At 44.7% G+C, this 13,357-nt stretch overlaps 1 protein-coding gene across 1 annotated transcript in view; it reads right to left on the bottom strand.

Moving 5' to 3' along the window:
- Positions 1 to 2,194: 2,194 nt before the first annotated feature.
- The window catches only part of LOC147432790 (plant/protein), a 56,037-nt gene continuing 44,874 nt past the window's right edge, over positions 2,195 to 13,357 (bottom strand). Inside the window, exons 3-5 of the mRNA XM_086492605.1 lie at positions 2,828 to 2,960; positions 2,625 to 2,733; positions 2,195 to 2,550 (exon numbers count right to left, since the gene is read on the bottom strand). Of these exons, the coding sequence (XP_086348731.1) occupies positions 2,331 to 2,550; positions 2,625 to 2,733; positions 2,828 to 2,960 (462 nt within the window). The 3' untranslated portion in view covers positions 2,195 to 2,330. The remainder of the gene's footprint in view (positions 2,551 to 2,624; positions 2,734 to 2,827; positions 2,961 to 13,357) is intronic.

Below are 13,357 nucleotides of genomic sequence, written 5' to 3'. Positions count from 1 at the left end.
AGCCCCATCTAGAGAGCTGATCAATTATGATGATTTCTCTGATATCTGCTTGTTGGTGACAGCCTCAAGCCATAAGTATGCTCTGATGGTTAATCATCATAATAGCCATTTACATCAAGCATCTCTGTCATCACCATCACTGCTAAATTGGCATCATTATCATCATAAAGCTCATTGAGATGATCAGAAGATCACTCAAATGGTGTCAATCATTGTCTTGCTAATGCTGCTCACACTGTTGTCCACATAGCCAAAAACAGTATGTTATTAGAAACCCATCCAGTTGATGATAAACTCAACTTCATAGTAGTGCTGACAATGCTAGTCACAATCTATCATCACTCTTTGAGATGATGCCTGCCTATCACCCAAGCAGATAGTAACCGATGGGTACAAAAGCCCATCATTTCTCCTTGAAATTTTTCCTCTGGATTTGTTGGGAATGTACATTGTTTTAGTTTGGAATTTCATCTATTGGATTTCTCAATCTTGTCCTCGCCAGGAGGTTTTTCAAATAAATGCATATATTGATACAAAGCTACATGTCTCGCCTCTTGTATATCCTTTATTGAGTAGCCCATACCTTGGGGAGTGCATGACCCTACCCAACGAGTGTGGGTGATATACTCATCATTACACCAAATTATAAGTGTGTTTTTTTCATAATCCATGAGACAAATTCCTGTCCCAAATCTCACGCCTTGATCTTGGTCGACCAAGGACAACAAATAATTGGCATGTATGCATTCCCCATGGGCGGTGCAACAATGTGCTTTATAACAATGGAGGCGTCTCAATAGGTTCTCTTCTCTACTAATCAACCCAAAAAGAAGACCAAAGCCATCTTTATTCACCACTAAAGAGACTTGATATCAAAACCTTTTTCAACCAGTAACCACCACCTCTGCATCTCTTAGTCCTTAAAGGCACTTAAAAACTATTTGGAAACGATTTAACTTGACAAGTTAGGTAATCCCCAAAGAACCTTACAATTATCAAGAGACCATATTCATCAATAAACCCAACCAAGCATACTAAACACAGCAACACATCTATGTCTGTTGTCATCAAGGCTCTCACATGCTTGCAGTCTCTTTCTCCTGCATAATTGAGCAGGGCTTTCCTCTGCCTTCAAGCGATGAAATCAAGGGAAAAAAATTAAGGCTTGTTTTACAGGAGTTTGTACTAAGGGTCAGTTTACTCAACAGCTGTTCAATCTACATCTTTCAGCCTGTCATGGACTTTCCAAGACATTCAATTCCATCAGACAAATGCAGACTCCCAGACAATCTAGGGTTAAAAAAGCTTCCTTTTGGATGAGCCTCACACACAATCTAGGGTTACATTGAATGTATGGGCAGAGAGATTTTCTCTTGAAGCATAAATGATTGCATTGAAGGAATATATTACACTAAAGTAGCAGATTGCATAGAGATTGGATTTCCATTACTTGCTTCCCCAAAATGCAGCAGGGAATCCCAAATCAAACTCAGTATGAAGTAAGGCAGTAAAGTCAAAATCTTCCAAAATTAATCTCAAACTCTGAATCAGCACCATCTGGCCTTGCTCTTTGAATGTACGGCGGCAAAACAACGAAGTCTTTTGTTTGAAAAACCCCTTTTGCACATAGTAACGGCCTCCTCAACCTTCAACACCGCAAAGGAAATATAAAGAGTGGCAAAGACATTTCAGCATCACATCAAAGCGATTTAGTTCGCACGATTGTGGGGCGAAATTAGGAAAAACAGACTTAGAAACACAGGACAAATACAAAGAATTGATACAAACATAACCCATGATCTGGCATAACACTTGACTTTACTAAGTTCATCAGTAACAAAAATATGAAGCTTCAAAAAGTTCGAACTGAAAATAAACCCAACATTTGTAGACAAAGATCGGCCCTCATATTGAGGCCTTTTAAGTTTTTAGAACTATAAGAGAATCTGAATGGGCAAACATTGGCAGACAAATGTTGCCGTTCACGCCTTCATGCTCAAGAGAATCGCAATGCTCGACTTACAACAGCCTGCTGTTTATAAATGGCCACAAGCTTACACCTAGATTACGTACTTATGGAAACAAAGCCTCATGACTGATTGCTGTCCTGAGTTGCTGTGTGAGAAGAGATGTGGTGCCAGGTTGCCAGATGGAGAACTTAGCATCTCAAATCCTGTAGTAAATACCCCGTTCGCCATTTGGTACACCAAACAGTGTCTGTGTGAGTCTTATGAAGGTGGGCGCATCCTCTTTCCTGGCAAGCCCCCCCTTGGCAGAAAGATTTTCAGTTGTAGATCTCCAGTTTCGTTTGAAAAGACATGCATAAATCATTAATCAAACTGCTGCCTCAAGTGCATTTCTGTCTCACTCTTCCAGGTAGCATGAGATGATTGGCCCTTCATTCGTTTACTCCGTTCTTTGTCCTTCATTTTGGATCCTCTTCTTTTGCTCAAATCATCAATACTCATTGGACGGTCCTTGCAAATAGGGCAAACCAGACCTTCTTTAGCAGCTGAATAGGTTTTAGGAACACTGCACTGCACGCACACCCTGCATTCAATCTCGACCAATAAACAACAAAACATGCATTAATCTCTTAGAAAACAAATAAACACAACTCTAACCCAAGGAGTTTTGCAGCATCTTCAGGTGGCTTCCGAGCCTCCTCTTTGGTTGCCTGATTGCCTTGATCTATTACAGCACCTGCCTGTGGCTTTGCCTCCACAACCGCACCTAATAAACAACGATGATACCAAAATGGATTAATAGTGGTGTCAACAAATGTCCTGGCTGGACAGGCAGACTGGCGGTAAAAACTTGACTCTACCAGCAGGAAGTTCTTTTCGAGTACGCGAAGCTGCCAGTTTGGAGCCATAAGGCAGTTTTCGAAGATTCGAACGAGCCTGGTTACCACCTCCAGAGCCTACTGTATCTTTTAAAAACTCCGGTGGTCCCGTCACCTACAAGTGCAGACCATTTTATTGAACTCACAGTAGCATAACAATCTCAGGTCTCTTCTAGCTTAGAAATGGCCTTTCTGTGAATTGAGTTTGCATAAATCTTGTGTTAGGAACAAACAAATTTTCACATAACATTCCTTTAGAAACAAGCGAGTTTTATTTTTTTTTATTTTTTTTAAAGCTTCAGATAAACACCTAATCAGAAAGTTGCACAGATATTCTTTTACGTCCAAATGAACTTTCTCATCTAGAACCAAGCTAGTTTTAGAAAATAACAAACTTAGAAACAAACTCAGACTCCTCAAAAGATGTGGAGAACTGATTTTCTTCCGAGAGCTCCACCAAAACTAATGTTTTTTTTTGAAAGAACATTGTGTCCAAGGACTGTTCCTCACTGGACCAAGATACATGAGATGGCAGAACCGCACTGCGAGCTGATTTTTACGCCCCCACCCCAGCATCCCCTGGCACATCTGTGATTCATGCCAGAAACCCTGCGGCAGTTTGTGCCACAGTTCCCACCCCGCTCCAAGCTGCCCTTTGTCACACTTCCTCTTCTTCTCTCTTGCACGCACACACTCAGTGACTGGAGAACTCGCCCTCACCACTCCAGAGGGACTCCCGTGAAGCATCTTCGCCCCACGCCACCGACTCCGCCATTCAACTCTCTTTTGCCAAAGGCAAAAGCAGGTCTGTCGATTGCACGAGTGACCTCTGTCAATTGCACGAGTGTCGGCACACTGTCGAGATGTTCACAGTACAGAGGAAAAGGCACTGGGCCCCCTGACTGTGAGAGTTCGCAGCTAACGTGACAAACTCACACAACTTATTCAAGGGAGAAATTGCACAATGAACATAAACTTCAGTTCAACCATAAATGCTCCTGGACACATGCAAAAAAACAACTCAAAACTCATGTGTGTTCCATAATTTCATGTAGCCTCAAACCCATTTGTACAAGAATCCAAAAACAGCACTAGTTTGCCCTTCATGAAAAACCTAGCTTCCTCTCTCAGTTCTTTGTCAAGGCGATTTCATGGAAGCTTTAGCACCTCCATAGACAAGCCCACACGCTTATTTGAAGAGAGAGATCCCTAATTGGTACATTGGAAGAGAGAAACCCTGAATTGGTACAGCAATCTCAATATCTTTATCCCGCAGTATATGCAAAGCAAAAAAGTCTTCCCTATTAAATTCTTTCATGCTAAGGCAATACAATTATGTAGGAATCACATCCTCAACCAGTATTATGTTCTGACCATACATCAACTCAATAGGCACATAACCAGTGACACAGCATAAGGCAATAAGCTTGGCCATTCTCCCATTTTACCATTGCAAGCCTTAGCCAAAGCTTTGAGGACGGAGAATGCCCACGATCAAACTTATCATTCCCTTTGGGATAGTAAGTATTAGTAAGAGCAAGTTTGATACCCATCACAATCTCTTGCATCTGAATACATTTGATAGGTAGCATAAGATTCCACAAAATGAGATACATCTTTGTGCGTGCCTTTCCACCAATTCTTTCTCTCATTTTGGCGAAGGTTTGCACATATACCTCTGTCTCCAACCCATACACTCTCATGAAACTCCTTGATGAGCTTCATTTCAAGTGCCCTTATTACATACTACTCACTGTGGTGTTCCACCGCTTTGTTTTAAATGCTTCCACAAGTACCCATTCTTCAAAAAGTACCCATATGCTATCATCCTCAATTCCTTTTCAAGCCAATCTCTTTGTCTTTCCAAAGAGCTCAAGTAGCGCAATAAGCAACCATTTAGCCTCATGCAACTCCTCTTTGAATGGCTCAAGTGAAGTTGCCAAACCACATACAACAAGATCAATAGAGTAAACTTTGTACCTACATCATCTCCCTCAACAACCATGTCCTCTTCATCTTTGCCATTGGATTCTCCTTCCCAACAATATGCTTAAACTCTGGATTTAAAGACTTAATGTAGGAAATCCAGTGCAACATAGCAATGTCAAAAGTCCAACAATTTGTAATCATTCCAAAGAGAGATAACAATGTGTTTCCACAACCACAAATACCCCAATCAAACACTCTTTCTCACAATTCAATGTTGTAACTACTCACGTCGTTACTTGTGCATAATCTTGTTGGCAATAACTCAAAACGTTAGTACCATATCTCACCACATATATGTTTCCTTCTTCATCATCCTTCCCTATTGCCCATCCAATTCCTAAAACTGTCACAATCACACGTCTTTCAAAATTCACACGCATAGTCTACCTTCCTCAAAGTAGGTGATGAAAGAAGTAGCTTCTTTAACATCCTTATGGCTTTTGTAATCTCTTCTTCCCATTGAAACTTTTGATTATTTCTCAACAACCGATAAAGTGGATCTGCTACATGTGCATGAGGTGGTATCCAAACAAGTTGAAGACGAATGTACCTAAAAATCCTTGAGCTTCAATTATAGTTGCACTATCACAAATGGATAATGTGGCATGACCATACTAGATATGAGGATTCTGAAATAGAGTCAATCAATACTCGCAATTGAGAAGCAAACCAAAATCTAGTTGCACCCTCCCACAAAACACGCCGTGACTCGCGGCAGACTTTATGTCATAGATCACGGTCTCCTGACATGGCACTTGGGGTGACAAATTATTCTAAGAAAAGGCAATTGACTTTTAACCTTTTGGTTATTGAAAGCCAAGGGCTTTTCATCTCTCTCTCTCTCTCTCTCTCTCTCTCTCTCTCTCTCTCTCTCTCTCTCTCTCTCTCTCTCTCTCTCTCTCTCTCTCTCTCTCTCTCTCTATCAGGTCTTTAAGTACTAAAGTCTCTTGCCAGATGTTCCTTTCGATGGGACAGATGGTACCCTTGCGGTTACAATGGTATTAGGGCGTCAGCCGTATGCTTTTATACTAAGCAAATCAGTCCTACATCGACATATCTGGAAACTATAGATTCATACAAATAGTTAAGTTGTGGGAGTGCGTGTGTGCAAAAGCGTGGGGGGGGGGGGGATATACAAACGCAAGATGTGGGAAGAGGGGGGGATCAGTTCTCCCGTGACTACCAGAGCAGAAGACCCGTACAATGTCAGATGATATCTATAATGGGTACCCCCTTGGCCCCATATATATGAGTGCCCAAGGAGTCCATACTGGGCCAACGATTGTCCCAAATCTGGGCGATCGGACAAAGGTGCAGCCTATACATGGGTGGCCAGCCTAGAGACATACTAGCCGTACAAGTATGTCGTAGACCTATGTGAAGCAGCAAAGTGGTGTCAATCTAACAATCCAACTCAACACTGTATGATGAACAAACCGCATGAAGCTGACGATGTGAGGCAAATGATGAAGATGTCAACTACAATGTCCACTAAAGGACAATACTCCGGCAAACTCCGCAAGTGTAGCAGCAATCTGGGTGTCCCAACCGCCAAGAGGTCTCCACAGTAAAGTGCTGTCACGAGCAGTGTAACAAACTATTGTACTTCGCTAATGCAGTGTGAGGTACCGCGTGAAGGTCCCAAACTGAGTGTGAAAACAACTTTTTGTCGTAATAGAAGTGACAATAGATCTGCAAGTGTCCTGATCAATAGGACCTGTGGTGTCTAGTCAAACCATCTGGAGAAAATGGGGAAGCCCAGAAACCGTCATGAGAATGACCGGAAGCCTGTCAATGCATGAACCTGTAACCCAGTGTGGCCAGGTGGCTAAGCTGTGTAAAACTCCAGGTGCAGCCTATACATGGGTGGCCAACCCGGAGACATACTAGCCGTACAAGTATGTCGTAGACCTATGTGAAGCAACAAAGTGATGTAAATCTACCAACGCCTCTCAGCACCGGATGCTGAACAACCGCATGAAGCCGAAGATGTGAGGCCAATGATAAAGATCTCTTTTGCAATGTCCACTGAAGGACATTACTCCCGCAAACTCCGCGAGTGTAGCAGCAGTCGAGGGTGTCCCGACGACCGCCTGAGATCTCCATGGTAAAGTGCCGTCACGAGCAGTGTAACAAACTGTTGTACTTCTTCAATGCAGTGTGAAGGTACTGCCTGAAGGTCCCGAACTGAGTGTGAAAACGATCCCTTGTTGTAAGAGAAGTGCCAATAGGTCTGCAAGTGTCCTGCTCAATAGAATCTGTGGTGTCTATAGAAACCATCTGGAGAAAATGGGGAAGCCCAAGTACTGTCATGAGAATGACCGACAGCCTGTCAATGCATGAACCTATGTCACGTGACACATCCAACCCTATATGTCCGTGGACAAGCTACAACATGATCAGGGTTCAGTCAGTCAAGTCAGTCTAGATTTAGAAGTGATCTGGCACTTTTGTGAGTCTATTCGTAGACCGTGCATGCCCAGACACTTAGTGTAGATGCATATCCTCTGGTTGCACACAGCATGATCATAAGCATTCCCATCAGAATCTATCAGAATCCTTCAGGGGAATTTTCTAATGCATTTAGCCTATTTTACCTATTTTTGACATTTTTCACTTATTATTTATAAGTGACTTTTGTTGGAAAGTAGGTAGGGCAAATTGAGTAAGTTTGTATATAAGCAAACCTAAACTAGCATTAATTGGCAAAAGAGGCAACAGGAGCTCCACGCTCAACAGGCACCTTCTCAACAAAACCCCCCCAAAGAGACCTAGTGTTTTTGGAGCAGAAGCCAAGACCTAGCGTTTTCATCACCAAATCAGCCAGCGATTTGCTTTTGCACATTCCGGCGACAGCAGAACCTCAGAGTAGCCTAGCGTTTTGCATTTTGCAAAGCAACCGGCGACAACAGCAGAATTTCAGCCCTAGCGTTTTTGGTTGCAGATCAGCCCCGGCGTTTTGCAACCTTACCGCGACGGAACATCAGTGTTTTCAGTTTTCAACAGTTAGCACCCGCAAATAAAGTCCCGAACCTCGCAGATCTCACCTTCCCGCAGCAGTTTCTCGCCGCATGGTCAGTTTTCGCAAGGTTGCAGTTTCAGCCCGGAAAACGCAGATTTCAACATCTGCGTTTTCAGCGCGTCGTCGTCGCATCGTCGTCGTCGACATCATCTCCGACATAGAGTCAAAATTTAGCAGATACAAGATTTGCAGATTTCAGCCCTTAGCATTTTCAGATTTCAGCCCGTCTCGTCGTCGTCCTCATCGTCGTCGACATCGTCGGCAAGTCCAAGCATTGTGAGATTTGTGCAATCATAAGTAGACCACTCTCACCATAGAGTGGGGCATTCGGAGGAGGGTTTTACAACGTCTCTGGTGTCGTATTGTCTCTATCTCTCAGTCTCATACACTTGCACGCACAGTGTCCATTCACTTTGTTTGTGATCATAGCATTCTCTCATTAAGAACGGAAGGCTCTACCTTCCATAAGAACAAAAGGAACCTTGAGCACATTTCGGAGCACTCATTTTGAGCAAAGTGCAAACATTCATTCCGCTGCACATAACAACCTATAACCCAGGTGGCTAAGCTGTGTAAAACTCCAGGTGCAGCCTATACAAGGGAGGCCAGCCAAGAGGCATACAAGTATGCCGTAGACCTATGTGAAGTAGCAAAGTGGTGTAAATCTAACACCCCCTCTCAACACCGGATGCTGAGCAAACCGCATAAAGCCGAAGATGTGAGGAGAATGATAAAGATGTATACTGCAATGTCCACTGAAGGACAATACTCCGGCAAACTCCGCGAGTGTAGCAGCAGTCCAAGGTGTCTAAACCGCCAAGAGATCTCCATGGTAAAGTGTCGCCACGAGTAGTGTAACAAACTGTTGTACTTCGCCAATGCAATGTGAAGGTAATGCGTGAACGTCTCGAACTGAGTGTGAAAACAGCTCCTCCTCGTAAAAGAAGTGCCATTAGATCTGCAAATGTCCTGCCCAATAGGATCTATGGTGTCTATAGTCAAACCGTGTGGAGTAAATGGGGAAGCCGAGAAACCGTCATGAGAATGATCGACGGCCTGTCAATGCATGACCCTATAACCCAGTGTGGCCAGGTGGCTAAGCTTTGTTAACTCCAAGTGCAGCCTATACATGGGTGGCCAGCCCGGAGACATACTAGACGTACCAAGTCTGTCGTAGACCTATGTGAAGCAGCAAAGTGGTGTAAATCTAACGCCCCCTCTCAGCACCGGATGCTGAACAAACCGCATGAAGCCGAAGATGTGAGGCAAATGATGAAGATGTCAACTGCAATGTCCACTGAAGGACAATACTCCGGCAAACTCCGCGACTGTAGCAGCAGTCTGGGATGTCCTAACCGCCAAGAGATCTCCATGGTAAAGTGCCGTAACGAGCAGTGCAACAAATTGTTGTACTTCGCTAATGCAGTGTAAAGGTACTGAGTGAAGGTCCTGAACTGAGTGTGAAAACAACTCCTTCACGTAAAAGAAGTGCCAATAGATCTGCAAGTGTCCTGCTCAATAGGATTTGTGGTGTCTAGTCAAACCGTCTGGAGAAAATGGGGAAGCCCAAGAACCGTCGTGAGAATGACCGGAAGCCTATCAATGCATGAACGTGTAACCCAGTGTGGCCAGGTGGCTAAGTTGTGTAAAACTCCAGGTGCAGCCTATACGTGGATGGCCAACCCGGAGACATACTAGCCGTACAAGTATAGTCGTAGACCTATATATACCTAGATGAATCCAGGATAAGCCCAGATTCACCCATAAAGGAAAGTGCAAGGTATAGACCCATGGCAGTCACCCACAAGACAATATGACCATCAGTTCCATCATGCATAGTATTGACTAAATACCACGACATCCCCACTAAACTCGTCAGTGCCCAATAGTGGGTGTAGAACTAGGTACTAACATATGCTCCCAAACACAACACCACACACACACACACACGAGCATACATCAACACAAAGTTCAACGTACTGAGTTTCTGTCATGACTCCGGAGATCAAGGGCAGACTCAGCCATAATGAAGCCTAGCACTAAAAGAAGCAATAAATCGGAAAAATTAGCACAAAAATGAGGTAATTGATAGGGCATACGCACCACAAAAGATAGAAAGAATTAGCACAATATCAACTGGTCGTAACTCGGACGAAAACTTCATAATATGAAGTCTGCATGTCCGCTATACGACTAAAAAATATAACTAGATGAATCTAGGATAAGCCCAGATTCACCCATAAAGGGAAGTGCAAGGTATAGACCCATGGTAGTCACCCACAAGACAATATAACCATCAGCTCCATCATGCATAGTATTGACTAAATACCACGACATCCCCACTAACATCGTCACTGTCCAATAGTGGGTGTAGAACTAGGTACTAACATATTCTCCCAAACACAACACCACACACAGACACACATGCACACGCACACACGAGCATACATCAACACAAAGTTCAACGTACTGAGTTTCTGCCATGACTCTGGAGATCAAGAGCAGACTCAGCCATAATGAAGCCTAGCACTAAAAGCAGCAAAGTGATGTAAATCTACCACCCCCCCCTCAACACCGGATGCTGAACAAACCGCATGAAGTCGAAGATGTGAGGCACTGAAGGACAATACTCCGGCAAACTCCACGAGTGTAGGAGTAGTCTGGGGTGTCCCGATCGCCAAGAGGTCTCCATGGTAAAGTGCCGTCACGAGCAATGTAACAAACTGTTGTACTTCGCCAATGTAGTGTGAAGGTATTGCATGAAGGTCCCGAACTGAGTGTGAAAACAACTCCTTGTCGTAATAGAAGTGCCAATAGATATGCAAGTGCCCTGCTCAATTGGATCTGTGGTATCTATAGTCAAACCGTCTGGAGAAAACGAGGAAGCCCAACAACCGTCATGAGAACGATCAGAAGCATGTCAATGCATGAACCTGTAACCTGTAACCTAGCTGTGTATAACTCTAGGAAGGCCAGATGTAGCAATCTTCGCCGTAAATGTCCTCCGAATCAAGGAAAGTCAGACTAAGTAGTCTGCACTGTAGAAGCTACCGTGAGCTGCAACGGCCACCGGGAGACCGCACGGACCACCACCAAATGGTGTCCTGTCAGTAGGTAGGGTAATCCAAGATGAGGGAAAAGTCAAACTCAACAGCCTGCGCTAAGAAGGGCCTCTGATAAGAGGTGTGGTCGGACCAAGCTGTCTGCACCGTAATCATCCTGTACGAAGAAGGGAAACCAGACTGAGCAATCTGCATTGTGAAGATCCGCTGAGAAGAGGAAAGGCCATACCAAACTGTCTGCACTGTATTGGTTGTATCTCTTGCCTCCAATCCTCCAGTGTCAACCAAAAAACAGAACCCACTCCAACAACGCCACCAAACCCCATCTCGGTGTGGCTCTCCATGTAAATGAGCTGGGAGTGATCTACTGCCCAAGTCGGGGGATAAGTCTGCTGTAAGGTTACCAAGGGTGAGTGTAAGCAACTCTGAAGGTAGCAATCCAAATGATCAGGAGTGTAGAAGAGCAACTGCACTAACATCCAAGCCAAGCTCCGAATGACTCCGGATGTAGTCGCAAGATGTCTGATCTCCCGCATCTTGCGGGTAAACTCTCCAAGAGAGTCCAAAGCACTGAAGTCCCACTCCAGTCTGTAGATCCAAGCAATGACCTTGTCCAAGAAGAGATCCAAGATCCTCTCCCTAAGTCCATGTAGATGCTCTTGTGTAAGCAAGTGATCTCACGCGTCGAGGTCAAGTGGTAAGTGTTTGTCCACCCAAGATGGTGGTGTCTTCTCTGGGAATGTTGTGATCCCATATGCCATGAGCATGGCCATATCCCGTTTGAACTCCTCTGATGAGTGCATAGGTGTGTCCAAAACAAACCACGGGTAACCACCCCCTCTGGAGTGTGCAACTGCCAAATGATGGCTAGAATGAATGGATCTCCCAAGGATCGTACACCCGTAGATGATCAAGCCAACGTCGAAGATACCGTGTACTGCAACAGTCATTGAGAGACCGCATGGACCCCAATCGGATGGTGTCCTGGCAAGAGGTAACCTCATCCTTTGTGAAAAACACAAACCATGTGGCTGCTGTCCACCCAAAAACGCAACTGCAAGGTGATGAAAATGCTGCTGTCCAGCCATTTTCAGCGTGCTCGTACGCTCTCGGCAGGGTCCGAAGTGGTGCAGAGGGTGTAGGGAGGGCGGGGAATCAATGTAACAACCTGTGATAGGCTGAAAACAGAGGAAAAACAGCAGGTGTTTATGGCTGAAAACTGTAGCAGATGAAGAGGATTTGAGATGGAAACGCACCAGATGCAAACCCGAGTGGGATAGCAAGATCTGTAAGGTCCAGAAACTGTGCGCTCTCCTCCTTTTGCATAAACGCAGCAGCTGTCCAAAAAACGCAGATTTGGATCAAAAACACAAATGGAGAAGGGACATTTCCGGCGAGGAAAAGGGGTCCAAGCCCTAGCAGAGGGAACAGCAGATCTGAAGGTTTCCTGCAAAAACGCAGATGGCAAAGCATTCCGCCACGATGAAAGCTCTCCAGAAGGTGGCGCCACCCCCTCTTGCAGGCAAATTGCAAAAACGCTGTTGTTTGAGGAAAACGTTGGCTGGTCGTCTTCTTCTTCTTGGGAGGGAGGACCTCATGCGGAAGAAGCGCCTCAACGCTGGTGATTGATACCATGTGAGTGCGCGTGCGCGAGAGAGAGAGAGAGAGAGAGAGAGAGAGAGAGAGAGAGAGAGAGAGAGAGAGAGAGAGAGAGAGAGAGAGAGAGAAACACAAACGCAAGATGTGGGAAGAGGGGGCGATCAGCTCCCCATGACTACCAGAGCAGAAGACCCATACAATGTCAGATGATATCTATAATGGGTACCCCCTTGTCCCCATATATATATGAGTGCCCAAGGGAGTCCATACTGGGCCGACGGCCGTCCCAAATCTGGGCAGCCGGACATAGGTGCAACCAATACATGGGTGGCCAGCCCAGAGACATACTAGCCGTACAAGTATGTCATAGACCTATGCGAAGCAACAGAGTGGTGTAAATCTAACAAAAGTTTCACGTAAGCTCTAGGATATTGATGGCGTGGTGGTAGGCCCTGCGGAAACACTAAATTTACAACGCGTTTTACGGGCTATTGACATGGCAGTAGCTGTACCAGGCTTGGACACTCCAAACGAGAAATCAACAGCAACACAAACAGAAACTTCAAAATCGCTGAACTTTAATATATATATATATATATATATATATATATATATATATATAGAGAGAGAGAGAGAGAGAGAGAGAGAGAGAGAGAGAGAGACGGCACCGTGGAGTTCCGCACTTGGAAGTATTGGCCCCTAAGACTGGTGCCCCTTTCGGTATTTCTTTGCCATTAACATTGCAAAGTACAACTCTTGAGAGACCTTGCAACTGCTCTCAGACTCTGCGTCCAGATGCTCTGCAGAGCGAGGCCCCAAGGGCTCTTATAAACACTACAA

The sequence above is a fragment of the Adiantum capillus-veneris genome, chromosome 20, assembly GCF_014529385.1.
Source record: "Adiantum capillus-veneris isolate H3 chromosome 20, ASM1452938v2, whole genome shotgun sequence".
NCBI lineage: Eukaryota > Viridiplantae > Streptophyta > Polypodiopsida > Polypodiales > Pteridaceae > Adiantum > Adiantum capillus-veneris.
The sequence above is the reverse complement of the archived record's forward strand: the minus strand, read 5'-3'. Positions and strand labels throughout refer to the sequence as shown.